Source organism: Monodon monoceros, unplaced genomic scaffold (genome assembly GCF_005190385.1).
Source record: "Monodon monoceros isolate NGI ecotype Baffin Bay Population unplaced genomic scaffold, NGI_Narwhal_1 Super_Scaffold_8, whole genome shotgun sequence".
Lineage (NCBI taxonomy): Eukaryota > Metazoa > Chordata > Mammalia > Artiodactyla > Monodontidae > Monodon > Monodon monoceros.
The window spans coordinates 26160271-26175550 of NW_021703785.1; the positions used below are offsets into that span (position 1 = coordinate 26160271).

At 36.2% G+C, this 15280-nt stretch overlaps 1 protein-coding gene across 3 annotated transcripts in view; it reads right to left on the reverse strand.

Annotated features, from left to right (window-relative positions):
* NDFIP2 (Nedd4 family interacting protein 2) overlaps positions 1-15280 on the reverse strand; it is a 67457-nt gene that overhangs the window by 13828 nt on the left and 38349 nt on the right. For all 3 annotated transcript variants that reach the window (XM_029210257.1, XM_029210256.1, XM_029210255.1), the window contains exons 3-4: positions 13821-13954; positions 7591-7684 (exon numbers count right to left, since the gene is read on the reverse strand). In XM_029210257.1, coding sequence (XP_029066090.1) covers positions 7591-7684; positions 13821-13954 — 228 coding nt within the window. The remainder of the gene's footprint in view (positions 1-7590; positions 7685-13820; positions 13955-15280) is intronic.

The window sequence follows — 15280 nt, forward strand, 5'->3', positions numbered from 1 at the left end:
TAAGCCAGTTAAAAATTAGGTCACAATGTAGCTCCCATTCGATCCTACCCAAAAAGTCTAGTCTAAGCCATCATCAGCCAGCCAAATTAAAAAGCAATATTAAAGATGAGCCGAATAAATTATAAACTATGGTTCCCAACGCAGATACTGTTCATTGCCTTTTCTTCTTACCTAACAAAACCTGTTGTTCCCCTTCCCAGAAACCCACCGACCTCTAGAGCCTGTATTTTTAGGAAAGGCTGGACCCCATACTTAGCCCCCAAAGGTGAGTCCTGTCTGGGAAAATCACAGAAGGCCCAAATCCCTTGCCAGTGAATTTTTTTTTAATAGGACTTCTGAAAAACATTCTTAAAAACACAGCAAGGAGAGGGAAGATGGAATATAGGTAAAACAACAGTGGTTTTGAATTGATCATTGTTGAAGCTGGGAGATGGATACACAGATGTTTATTACACTCTTGTCTAGTTTGAGAATTTCTACAATGAAAGTTTTTTAAAAAGAATAGAAGAAAAGGCCCTTCTTCCACTGGGTATCACGTTTAACTGTAATGCCTGGAACTGCTGCAGGGAGCTTGCTATCAGCCTGAGGATTAAACCATCACTCCAAAGAGTGGGGGAGTGAAGAAAACCGAAGTAAAGCAAAGCAGAGCCACAGCACTGATATGGTCTGTGCCTGAGGTCTGCTCATCCAGGGACTTCTTATTTTGTGAGATAATCTCCTAACTATTTAAAACAGTTGAGTAAGGGTTTTCTATTTCTCATAGCAGAAACCATTCTGACATAGGTCCTTGAGATATAATCAGAGTACCTTATTTACGTCCAAGACAGCAACATCATCAAAATAATAATAGTAATAATAATAAAACTAAAGATCAATTTGAACCTAAATCTTGTTCAGTGCCCAGCCTCTTACCCTAAATATCTCCAACCAAGCCTCAGGGAGAATAAAGTAAATTACCTAGAGAAATTCTAGTTTTTCAGAATTCTAAAGACAAAGAGGAAACATTTTAGGATAAGTTTAAATGAAATGGCTATTTCTTCCAAGTAATGCCCTACTCCTGTTAATTTCTTCCTTCCTAATACTTTCTAGTCGCAGCTTTTTTGATCATTTATGGGAAACTGTACTATATGGTGTGATAGTCAGAAAAATCAATTTTGAAATAAGAGACTCGTGTTTGAGTCACATCGTACTCACTCACTAGATATATGACCTTGGACTCATTGCTGACTTCTGTTGAGCCACAGTCCTCTGATCTTTAAGCACCTACTTCACAAGATTGATAAGAGGATTAAGTGAGAATGTAAAGAGTTTAAGCATAGTACAGAAGCTGGCACACGGTGACTGCTAAAAAAATGCTAGCCATCATCACTACCCATACAAAATGATCTCTTCACATTACAGACTAGGTCCCATCTTTCCTGCAAAACAATTTCAAGAGACACTACTATAAATAAAGCTTGTTTACTCTCTACCGTACTGTACAACAGAGATAGGATATTTCCATCATTGTAGAATAATCTATTGCACATAGCCACTCTGTATCAAACTGGCTAATATTTGTGTTAGGTTAGGGAAAGCACATAACAAAAAATAATTTTATATCTATTTAAACTAAAGAATTTATATTACCAAACAGCAGTAGAGATTCCCAACTGGTTGCTACCTATGTGTTAATGACAGGCTGAGATATGTCTCTCCTTAGCCCTTAGGGCAGGCAGGTGAGGTCTGGGGCAGAGGACAGACTGCCACCAGTCCTGAGCACCTTACTCTTTTATCTCAGTGTGCTATAAACATTCTATCATTTTGCAAGCATGTCATGTTGTTGAAACATAGGAGGCACTGATGGAGAAAACCCAAAACAGCAAAACATTCCAAAAGTGTATTTTCACCTGAGTATGTGTATGTTTAGCTTTGGGGAAAAAATAATTTAAACACTGTCCAATTTCTTCAAAATCAGATTTACCGATATCTATTATATGTATCATTGTAGCCAAAAGAGAAATAAGATTCAAAAGAACAAAAAAGTAGTTAATGAGCCACCATGTTTTCTTTATGCTCTCCGCCAGCAGTATGAATTCCTATAAATTGTGCTCATGTGATATAATTTGTTATAGACTGAACTCTGTCCCCTCAAAATTCGTAGATTAAAGCCCTGACCTCCAGTGTGACTGTACTTAGAGATAGTGCCTTTGGGGAGGTGATTAAACTTAAATAAGGTTATAAGGGTGAAGCCCTAATACAATAGGATTGGTGTCCTTATAGGAAGAGGAATAGACACGAGAAAGCGCTCTCTCTCTGCACACATGTAGAGAAGAGGTCATGTGAGGACACCACAAGAAGACAGCCAACTGCAGGCCCAAAGAGAACCCTCACCAGAAACCAAATTTTCTGGCACCTTAATCTTGGACTTCTACCCTCCAGAACTGTGAGAAAATAAATTTTCATTGTTTAAGCCACCCAGACTGTGCTTTTTCGTTATGGCAGCCTGAATAGACAAATGCATAACTTAATCATCTTTAATTGGTTTAAGCACTAGGAAAACAGAGAAGTTGTGACTACTGAAGCATAAATAGATTCACTTTTTATGCCCCTTGGCCTATAAAATAGAAGTAAAGCTGAAGAGGTCTTTACAGTACAGAAAGAGCAAAGCATTCAATTCTGGATCCTCTAGGACATGTCTGTCTCAGTTGTCAAAAAAGAGAATTTAATAAATTGTACACTAAACCTTAAGTATGTAAAATCCATAAAACAAATAATGTGTAGTAGAGGCAGGTGAACATATACATGCCTAAGAAAGAAGACAAGAACAGAAGGACAAGTTAAGACTGAGAACAGGTAGGCTCCACACAAAGTCACAAGCCAAGTAAGAAGCATAGCTGGGACTGGAGCATCCACGTCTTTTATGCCTATATCCAGTGATCTTTTCATTATATACACCTCCCACCTACCCAAAGAGGTTAGCAGAATAATCTAGAAAGCAATATTGTACACTGTAGTTTATCCATTAACTAGTAAGGCTACACTTTAAAATTTTCAATAGCCACAAGATACTTATTAATAATAAAGGGGAAAAGAGTAACTTCATAGTGAAGAAAGCTGGCGGACACTACCTTAACCTGACGAGAGTTAACATCACTAGTAATAAGACATATCTAGATCATTGCTTCTGATTTGATGTACTGAAAAGAACACATCATTTCTGTGGTATTCTTGAGGGGGAAAAAAGAAAAAAAAGGAAATAAATGCAAAACCTGAATCTAATCATGAGGAAACATGAGCTAAATCCTAACTGAAAGACATGCTACAAAATAACTGACCAGTATTCTTCAGAAGAATCAAAGTTGTTATGAAACAAAGAAAGACTAAGAAACTGTTCCAGGTTGAGGCAGACTAAGGAAACACAGAAACTAATATAATGTGTAATCCTGAAATAGATCCTAGATCAAGAAAAGGACATCAGTGGGACAACTGGCAAAATGTGAATAAGGTCTACAAACTAGTTAGTAGTATTTTGTAGTGTTAATTTCCTAATGTTGATCATTGGACTGAAGTTACATACGTTAACACTTGGAAAATGAAAGTTATATGGCAATTGTACTATTTTTGCAATTTTTTCCTAAATTTAAAATTATTTCAAAATGAAAAGTTTAAAAAGTTTTAAATTAAATTTTGATACTTGCTTCGAAAATAAACAAATGAGTATCATAAATGAATGAATACCAATATACTAACATTAAGCACTTATTAAATTTTTTATCACAGAAAAATCCTCATTATATATAAATGCACCAGGTTTCAAACACAGTAAGTTCCCAAAGAATAATCAGTTTCACTATACTTGATTCTGAACTGCATAAAGGCAAATTCCTATCTTATCCTCATGCAATTCTCTTTGTTTAAACTATCAGCCATTGAGAAAAACATGAAGCTAACAATTTATTAATTTTAAGACATTTCCACTAAATTATAAGCAATGAAATGACAAGATTATTTTTCTTATAAACAGAACAAATTCAATAAAATGTTCACAAATATGAGTTTCTTAAGGTGTAGTTATAAATCTTAGATGTCCCCCCTTTCTGGATTCACTTACAGTATGTGACCTCATCTAAAAACATAGCTTTACATGAACAGAATAAGTCATCAATGCATTGTTTTTCAATGTGTAGTGCCCAGATAACCCCTCTAAGAACTGTCACTTTTATGATTCATCCATGGTAGGTACTTGAAAGAATTTACTGAATAAAGATGCTCAAGATCACTAATCGTTGGGGAAATGCAAATTAAATCACAAAGAGATACTACCACACAACTATTAGATTTCTAAAATTTTTTTTTTTTCTGTGGTACCCGGGCCTCTCACTGTTGTGGCCTCTCCCGTTGCGGAGCACAGGCTCCGGACGCGCGGCAATGGCTCAGCGGCACAGGCTCAGCGGCAATGGCTCACGGGCCCAGCCGCTCCGCGGCACATACCCATGTCCCCTGCATCAGCAGGCGGGCTCTCAACCACTGCGCCACCAGGGAAGCCCTAGATTTCTAAAATTTTTAAAACTGTTAATACTAAATGCTGACGAGGATCAGACCAATAGGAACTTTCATTCACTGCTGGTAGGAATGCAGAACAGAACTGAAAGACAGTTCGGCAATTTCTTACAAATCAGAATTCACGTTTCAAAACACCTTTCTAATTCTTTTTAAAGTTACGTACAAGTAACTTAATATCTTTTAAATTATGTTTCCCTCAAGTCTAAAATGGGAATAATGCCGGTGATTAATTATTACTATAGCATGCTGACGTGAAGATTCACACACAGTACAAAAGGCTAAACCTTAGAAAAGTTTTCTAAACAGAATCCATTACATTTTTAAGCATTAGAGTTCAAGGTCATTTCCACAGAACGTCAATCATCGAACGAACCAAACCTTAATTTCTAGCTTTTAACTAACATATAACTGATTCTTTTAGAGACAAAATCTCTTAAAAGTATGCTCAGATACAAGCACATAAGGCACACATAAGGCATTTTTCAGTGACACTTCAAGGGATTAGGAGAAGCAAAACATTATCAGGGGATACACACATTTCGTTCTTTACATTTTCTGAACATGGACAAGCAATTATCTCACCAAATTTACGCGTAAACTTTTTTTTAGGGTTACATGTGGTAAGAGACTGAATTGTAGACATTGAAAACAGAGAAGGAAAGAATTAAACCAACAAAAGGTTTTAACTGAAATATTCTTATTGATAATCACTGCAGTTTTATTTGCACAACTTGTATAACCTGAAATGCTTAAATTATAAACCACGCTAAAGAAAATCTATTTCCAGACCTTAGAAATAGACAATAGAACAGAACATAGACAATAGCTACTGGATAGTTTAGAGTTTGGAAAATATAGCAAGTTGCAATTTGTAGAACAGCCACTAGATGGTAGTGACTACAAATAAATCTATGCTCATTAAAGCAAATAAACTGAAGTACTGGCCTACACCCTACCCAAAGAAATGTATCAGGAAATGAAGGTGAAAAATAATTTATAATCTTACTCTTATAATACTGGTGCAGTATTTGTACAATAGGAAGCATAAAGATATAAACTGTAGAAACAGAATTTAGTAAAAATGTAATAAAAGGCAGGTAATTTACATTAATATATTAAATGTAAATATTTATATTCATATTAATTAATGTAGCACCAGTGGCCAAAAATAAGGTCAACCTTATTTTTGTGCCTAGGTTACTGTGCATTTACAACACTGGTGTATCAGTGAAATGCTGTCAGGTCTAAAAAATAAAGATTGATAAGAAGATAGCATGGTTAAGTGAAATATAGAAATGGAGAGATAATAACTAAGCTCTGAGTCAAATAATTAGATGGTGTCAAATAACATGTTTTTATTCCTAAGAAACAGGTATTTATACTAACTACAAATAACTACAATAAATTTAAATTCTTTCTTTTTCCAATGAAGATTTCTTAAAAGACAACCATAAAAGGAATTAATGTTTACGCTACTCTTTTTGTAAAGAAAATATGTGGGAAGCCTGTTATTAATATAAAGGTTACCAGGTTGAACTTAAACTAAGAAAAAAATTAAAGTTCACTAGACTAACAGTACAAAACAGAGTTATTTGTAGCCAAAGTGTTCATTTCCTTTTCATCATCCTTAACATCATATCTAACTACAAATTATAACTAAAACCACAAGACATAAATATTGCATATACAGGGAGCTCCCCTGGTGGCGCAGTGGTTGAGAGTCCACCTGCCGATGCAGGGGACGCAGGTTCGTGCCCCGGTCCGGGAAGATCCTGCATGCCGTGGAGCGGCTGGGCCCGTGGGCCATGGCCGCTGGGCCTGCGCGTCCGGAGCCTGTGCTCCGCAACGGGAGAGGTCACAACGGTGAGAGGCCCACGTACAACATAAAAAAAAAAAAAAAAAAATTGCATATACATTAGCTGATTGCCAACCTGAATACAATTTAGTAAATCTGAAGAGAAAAGTGTAACTGCCTGCCCATCCACACACACATTTCTGAGCGGTTCAACTACTATTCTTCAGTAGATGAAATGAAATAAGGAAAGGAAGCAAGAAACCATTTGAAAATGGAGGAAAAGGTAAGGGAATTTTCAGACTCAAAAGTAACTCAACTTAGGAAGTATGTATTTTCTATTTTGTCTATTTTTTTTTGTCTGTTATTAAAGTTGAATGTGGTACTTTACATAGGTAAAACATTCCTCAGTTCTAGCTTCAAAATTAACTCTACAGCTGAAATAAATTAAATCAGCATTCTATCACAGAAGGTATGAAAGCGTGGTCATTTAACCAGGTTGAGGGCAGAAATTAACCCTACCATAATCTAATAAATGTACTTAGTTGAATACTGGGTTTCCAAACATTATTTTATCAATTTACAGTTTGAGTGCCATAATATTATGTACTGAGTGTACTATGTGCCATTCCTGAGATAGGAACTGAAATAATGAAGACTCTAATGAAGTCTTTCCACAAGTAGCTTAAGTCTACTTTATAAAGTCAAATGTTAATTTAAGAATGTTGCAAAAAGTTAAAATTTTACGGTTTCCGGTCTTCTAATTACTCGCCATTCCGCACAAATAAGACAGACCTTCATACTCCTGTGTCTCAAATCACATTGTTCCAGTTCCCCAGAATATCTCCTTTTCCAACCCTTCCTCCTGTTTAAAGACACTCAAGTGGAAGTCCTCTGCTCCAAAAGCAGAATTTATCATTTCATTATACATGCTCCTATAGCCCCAAATGGACATGCAGCATTTCACATACAAAAACATATTTAGCTTTAAATATGCTTATATATATCTCTATACAGTCAGCATCTAGCATAATAACTGCAATACAAAGTTACCTGATAAGTGTTTAACAAATTCTAGGATTTGTATCGTATGATCACAGCTAGTTAAATGTCAAGATCAATTTACATTTTAAACAAGGTAAGATACACACTGACAGTTATCTGCCTTCCCTCACTGTCGATGTTACTTTAAATACGTACACAACCAATAAATGCAAAAAAATAGTTTGGAAATAGTTTCAGTTTTCACTTACTGAAAAACGCCAGCATGAAAATCCCATCATTACCCACTCTGAGCTGGTCTGCATCACTGAAGTCATCTCTTGTTGGACACTCTTCCTCTTGAATCTGTAAAACATAAACTATTAGAATAGCTCACTAAACTATTGATAATTACAACTTTATTATCTTAAGTGTAAAGATAAAAATTTAAATAAAACCTAATGTCCTCAATGTATTGTATAGGCAAAATGAGATAATGAGTACAGTATCTGATACATAATAAGTACTCAAAAAACATTAGCAAGTATTAATTTTTCATGGACACCCCTGAAAAGAGTAACTTTAAAAGTAAACACAAAAAAGATAAAAATTGAATAACATCGAATTAATGAAAATGACATCACAAAAGATCGATGTGACACTGCTGCATCAGTGTCAAATGGAAAGAGGATTTTTCATAATCCGTGGTGAACTCTAAATTGGTACCAACTCTATGGTTGGCAATTTGGCAATATTTATCAAAAATTAAAACGTACACATCCTCCAACACAGTAATTCCAGCTCATGAAATATAAGAAATGATGTATTACAGATAATTCACTGCAGCAATGTTAATAAGAGCAAAAACTTAGACACAATCTAAATACCCATCAATAGTGGGCAACTGTCAGGAGATAATTCTCTGTGAGTCTTTCATGTTTCTACATGTCTCCCATGTAGAGGCATTGGCTACCTTTTTTATGTATTATCTTTTCAAGGATGTTTATATAGTAGATGGCTTTGGGAGAGAGAAATAGTATCTCTCTCCAGAGCAGAGATGTAGGCATGCTTATTAGCCATTAGAAAATATTGGGTTCCCCTGAACTCAGAGTTCCACACTGAGAGCAGAGGCATCACTTGGCCCTCTCTGAGTTGCCCTGCAGGACCTGAGGCTCAGGAAACTGCCATGAGAAAATGCTAATACCCTGGCTACTACTACTGCTGTGAAAAATAAAGTTTCTGTCTCTGACCCAGCAGTCCTGTGTCTTCTGTGAGCATCCACAAAACTGTGACAAGCTAATCAGTTACCTTGCAAGTAGGCTAAAATCTCAGACCGTTTATAATTCTTGAGATCAATGAAATAAATTATTGTATATCTAAAACAATGAAATTCAAAAAGCAATGTAAAGATTTAAAAATAAATTACAATCTCCAAAATATATTAAGTGAAAATCATTTATATAGTACAATACTTTTGTGTACAAAAATAATATACAAACACATTACTGTAGTTACTTATGAATGTCGAGAAACTTCTCTGGAAGCACGTACAAAGTCTGTTATCACTAATTGCCTCCAATATTCAACAAATTTTTTTTTTTTTAACAAATATTGATAGAATACCCATTCTACATAAGACTTTGCTTCCTGGTACTTGGGATATATGAATGTATGTAAAACAAAGATGCTTGCCTTTCTGAAGCCTATATCCCAGTGAGGGGAGCTGGACAATAAATAAAGACATAATAAATAAGTTACTAATACAAAAGGTATATAAATGCTCTGCAAAAAAAAAAAAAAGTAAGGAAAGGATGTTTAGGAAAAAAAAATGTAAGGAAAGGATGTTTAGAATGTTTAGTAAGGGCTACAGTTTTCAATATGGTGGTCGCATAAGCCTCATTAAGGTGACACTGAGCAAAGAATTAAAGGAGAGGTAAGAGAGTCAGCCATGCAGATATCTCATAGAGGAGTGTTTTAGGCAGAGGGATAAACCAGTGCCAAGTTCCTAAGAGAGAATCAGACCTGGCATGTTACAGAAATAGTAAGGAGGCTAACATGGTTGAAACCACAGTGAATAAGAGAGAAAACAGGAAGAAATCAAGCCAGAGTCCACTAAAGGACCCTGGATTTTACTAAGTGAACTGGGAGGTCTTACAGAGTTTTGATCAAATGATTGACATGACCTGATTTACAAACTCACTATCTCCATGTTACATATACATAACCTCAGTTGGGTGTTAATTTTCAATTTTGTGTTAGTACACACAGAGGCTCAGAGAAGCTCAGTGCCTTGCCCAAAATCACATAATTAGTTAGGTCAAGGCAGGACTTAAATCCAGGATACCAATGTTCTTTCCATGCAATCATGGTAGTCTCACTACATATATTGCTTTTCTGAAAGAAGAAGACTTTCAGGGACTTCCCTGGTGGCGCAGTGGTTAAGAATCTGCCTGCCAATGCAGGGGACATGGGTTCAAGCCCTGGTCCAGGAAGATCCCACATGCTGCGGAGCAACTAAGCCTGTGCGCCACAACTACTGAAGCCCCCCGCGCGCCTAGAACCTGTGCTCCGCAGCAAGAGAAGCCATCGCAGTGAGAAGCCCGCATACTCCAACGAAGAGCAGCCCCTGCTCGCTGCAACTAGAGAAAGCCTGCGTGCAGTGATGAAGACCCAACGCAGGCAAAAATAAATAAATAATTATATTAAAAAAAAAAAAAAAAGACTTTCAAAACCATATTGCTCCTTATTTAGGCAAAAAGATCCCTTCAACTCTGCAATCATATATCCTTATGGTCTTATGGTCAATTTAATAACTGGCAATGATTAAATACATATTAATGAATTTTTATATCATTTCAAGCTAATTTAAGAAATAAACATTAAAGCACAGTAGAAGGCCAAAAAAACACTGTCAATATGATGGCAAGAATATAAAATTTCATACTCTTTTTGAAATACCAGTCCAAGAGATTTTATCATAGGACATCATTTTTTTTCTTTTTTTAAATTTATTTATTTCTATTTTTATTTTTGGCTGTGTTGGGTCTTTGTTGCTGTATGCGGGCTTTTCTCTAGTTGCGGCGAGCAGGGCTACTCTTTGTTGCGGTGCACGGGCTTATCATTGGGTGGCTTCTCTTGTTGCAGAGCACAGGCTCTAGGTGCGCGGGCTTCAGTAGTTGTGGCACTCGGGCTCAGTAGTTGTGGCTTGTGGGCTCTAGAGAGCAGGCTCAGTAGTTGTGGTGCACAGGCTTAGTTGCTCCACGGCATGTGGGATCTTCCTGGACCAGGGCTCGAACCCATGTCCGCTGCATTGGCAGGCAGACTCCCAACCACTGCGCCACCAGGGAAGCCCAGGACATCATTTTTAAAAAGATAGAAGACATGTGCACAAAGATGTCCTTTACAGCATTAACACGAAAACACAAACACTCTTGAAAAGAATCTAATTGTTCACTAGAGAGGAATGGCCACTATATTATAGTATATTGATTCCATGGAATTTCACTCAACCGTTAACATAACAGAAAAATATTTACATAAAATACTTAAAAAATAAAAGATAGTAGCCATGCAATAATTTCAATTACATTAAACACTGACTTATAAACCCTAAAATTGGTAAAAAAAAAAAAATTAAAACGAAGAGCTGTAATAGGACAACAGTCGTATTTTTCTTTCTAATTTCCCACAGTGGCTAATTTAAAGAAAGCATTCATTAACTTCATTAACTGTTATTTATTAAACACCAAGGATGTGCCAGATAATAGCAAGGTGCTAGAAATGTAAACACAAGGTCGTCTTGGAGTTGTTCACAATTTATCAAGTGCTAGCTTTTACATCAAAAGACAAGTTACTGACACACAATTTTAAACAAGGTACCAAAAAATGAACACTATCCACTATATATGGTCATAATATGAGATTAAGTGACAAGCCATGCTCTAAAAGTTTTATAAAGTGAATCATGTGAAACAAATATTTTTCAGAGAAATATTAAAAATGGGCAATACACTTCAGTAGATCAATGAGTCATCACATAATCATACCTGCAACCCTACTCATGAGAAATACGAAATAGTAGAAAATAGTATTGTTTCCAAGTCTCCAGGCTACCTACATTCCCCCAATGAGACTGGATTTAAGAAATAAACTTTCAGCTCATCCAGCTGAGATTCATTTACAACTGAATGTACTCAAGTGCTAATCAGACCAGTTTTTTATCTGAATCAGGTATAGAAATTCATACTGAATGACACTTTGCAGAAAGAGGGTGCTGGAGCACTGGGATAGAAAGGGACGAATTTGAAAGATTTTTTTACAAGGACCTAAGTTATAAGTTAGTCTCTTCATACAACTCTGTTTTTGCTTTCCATAAAATTTTCCACAATTCTCACAAGCTAGAGTTACAATGGTATCGGAAATGGGTAAAAACAGAAAACTTTTCTTTATGGACATATTCCAGCTCAGGCTCGGAATCACATTACTTTCTAAAAACAAGACACTGGAAATGATGAAGAGTTTTTAATAGTAACACTTCAGAGTTTTCTTTCCAAAAGGTAAAATCACCTTTATGCTTACCTCAAAGCACAGAGAACAAGACTTAATGCTTCCTACTTTCTCTTTAGAGTTCTATCCAACTGTGTAGAAGTTAGGGCAATAGAGGACCCAAGGCCCTAAACATCCTTTAAGGACCTTTACCATTTCCAAAGTCCCTAGAAAAACACTCCCTGAGAAAAGGAGTTACTGTCCTACTTCACTGAGAGTGTGTGCATGTAAATATAATGCATGTACAAACACACATGCACTAATAAAAACTCCACACCTTAATAGATCTATCCTCCTTCTCCATAATTCTCCCCTCCCAACATCAAAAATCCTTATTGACTGAGCTATATTTATGCCACTGTCTTAACAGAAACTTACTTCCCCCTCAGAAGGAAAAGAAATCAATAATAGGGGCTTCCCTGGTGCAGGGGTGCAGTGGTTAAGAATCCGCCTGCCAATGGAGGAGACACGGGTTCGAGCTCTGGTCCAGGAAGATCCCACATGCCGCGAAGCAACTAAGCCTGCGTACCACAACTACTGAGCCTGAGCTCTAGAGCCCGCGAGCCACAACTACTGAGCCCATGTGCCACAACTACTGAAATCCGCACGTCTAGAACACGTGCTCCGCAACAAGAGAAGCTGGCGCACTGCACTGAAGAGGGGCCCCTGCTCGCCACAACTAGGGAGAAGCCCACAAGCAGCAGCAAAGACCCAACAGAGCCAAAAATAAAACAATTAATTAATTAATTAATTTTTTAAAAATCAGTAATAAATTTGAGGTTTACTACCTTTACTTATGTGCTCAAAACTATTTATGATGACGTTTAACTGTGTGTGTGTTGGAGGATGTGAGTGGGAGCAGGTCTGAAGAGGGTTGTGGCTGATGAAAGAAACCTGTCCAGGAAAAACGCTTACCCATCAAATAATCTACGTGCTGGGCTCTGGCCTGATGGCAGCAGAACAAGAATGCTATACATACAAGCACCTTCTTCTCCCTTTTCCCCTCACCTAATTCTAGCTTTCCTGTGTCACGTGATATTTCTGTGTCTTTTTCCTGAACAAAATGGGGTTAACCCAGAATCTGACATCTCTAAAGACTAAAGCAAGAAATAAAAGTAACAAACTCTAGTCCTGCTTGCAGTCACATTAAAATGTAAATAATTTCTACCTTTTACCTGACTGAAGAATAGCATACATACATCTCATTGATTCTCCATTACTGAGACAGCCACTCCTTTTACCAGAACAGGAAATAACACAAATAGTGTATCACTGACTCTATGACTAAGACAGGGAGATGAGGGAGAAAAAAGGGCGGTGGAATCTTTGACCATCATTCCCAAATTCTAGGGTGGCATGTGTTCAAAGGACAAAAAAAAAAAAAAAGTGAATTGACAAACATAATTTTGTAGGCCTGGTAACTTCCTTCTTTGTGTCTTTAACCTACCTTGAGTTCATTCATAGAGTCATGAAACTGGCTATGCTAATATATAAAAAATGAATAGAAAAAAAATGATCTATAATTATAGTTATGGACCACAGAGTCTAAACTATATAAGAAGGGAAATAAGGACATTGAAGACACTTCATTGACAGTGAAGAGGTCAACAGGGTGGGGGTAACTTGAATGAGGGAGTCAGAAGTATGGGGGGTGAAGGTTAGTGCATGATATGCCTGAAATCAAGACTTAGGAAATGATAAATTATTGGTAAAGATTCCACCTAGGATGACCAGGGTGGGTGCAGGAGAAGACCAATAGAAATCGAAATCGAATGAGAAGGTCAAGGAATGCAGAAGGTAAATTTAAATAGGAGAGTGCCAAAAAATGATGACACAAATAAGGAGTAGTAAATACTAAAAAAACTACAAGCACAAAGAACTACTTTTGATATTACTGAATATACATATCAATTAACACAAATAATATTCTCAGAAGGAAATGATAACATTGTCTTACTCTTTGAGATGTTTCTGCTGCTGCAGCTGCCATTGCAGCAGCTTTGGCCTTCTCAGCTTCATCATACGTAGGAAGAGAGGTAGCAACACTGTAAGGAGGTGGCACAGGATAAAACTCACTGTAAACTTCTGTATCTGAAGAAAAGGATTTTTAAAAAAGATAACCATTAAAACAAACTAATATTACGTTTATAGCCAGAACATAATTTAATAAGTTACAGAACGCCACTAAAGACTATCACTATTTGTAGTCCTATAAGCTATATAACATATAAATTACTACTACATCGTATATATTATTTTAGTCCTATATTTATTATCAAGAGAAAGAACTGACAAATGTCATCTAATGGCTGATATACCAAACAAGAACATCAAGAATGAGACTCTGAAAATGTGGGCAACACAAAGGAGGTAAACTCACCTCACCATATATGAGCATCCTCTATGTTCCTACTGCGATGCTCAAAGACTTTATTTGCCCATAATCTCACAGACAAAAAGTAAAAATATCAGGAATAATGGTAACAAACACGGAAACAGCACTAGCCATTTACTATAACACTGCTAAATACATTAACCTTAGCAACTCTGAGGTTCACTTAAGTGATTTGCCCAGTATCACACAATCAAGAAGTGGCAGAAGCCAGGGATTTCCTGACTCCAAATACTTTATTATTTATTTATTCTCATATTTACTTGATAATATATAAGACGTTAATTTTTCTACACAGGTCAATTTTAACAACTCCTAAGAAAACTCAGTATTTCTCTTTGCTAAAAGATTGATGATTTTTAACTCTTTTTTTTACTCTTGTCCCTTCTTCCATTTTCCCCCCATCTACCTAGTTCTTTAGGTTTTCTTTTTTAGAAGAATTTCTCCCTCCCCAATTTTTAAGCTATTTTTGAAATATGATCTCCAGAAGTATATTGCAGTATTAAATATAGACTGCTAATTTTTTAAAAAAACTGCATCATTTATTGCCAACTTTGGTATAAGTAAAATCATACACACAGGTCAATCAATTGATTAGACTTACGCTAGAATCACTGACATAAAAAACAGGCAGATTCTAAAAGTAGTACACACCACAACGTTTGACATCACCTCTGTGGTTTCCTCTATCATAACTACAGCATTTTTACGTCTTCCACATTGTTTACAATTTTACCTATCTTTATCAGATTTTCTTGCATTTTCCACATGAAAAAACACTGCACTCCAGCAATATTTTTCCTGTTGTGTTTTAATATACATAGGTGTTTTTTTTTGTACATAGGTTTTAAAATAAGTATTTTTAATGCTATCAATAAGAGCTAAGGATCTGAAGTTAGGCAATTTTCAATCTAATAACAGGAAGTGGTTAGTGGGAGTATAATACTGAATGTTATCCACCAAAAGTCACAAGAGTCATAAATTCTTAGAAAAGACTTATTATTAGGATGTAAAAACACCATATA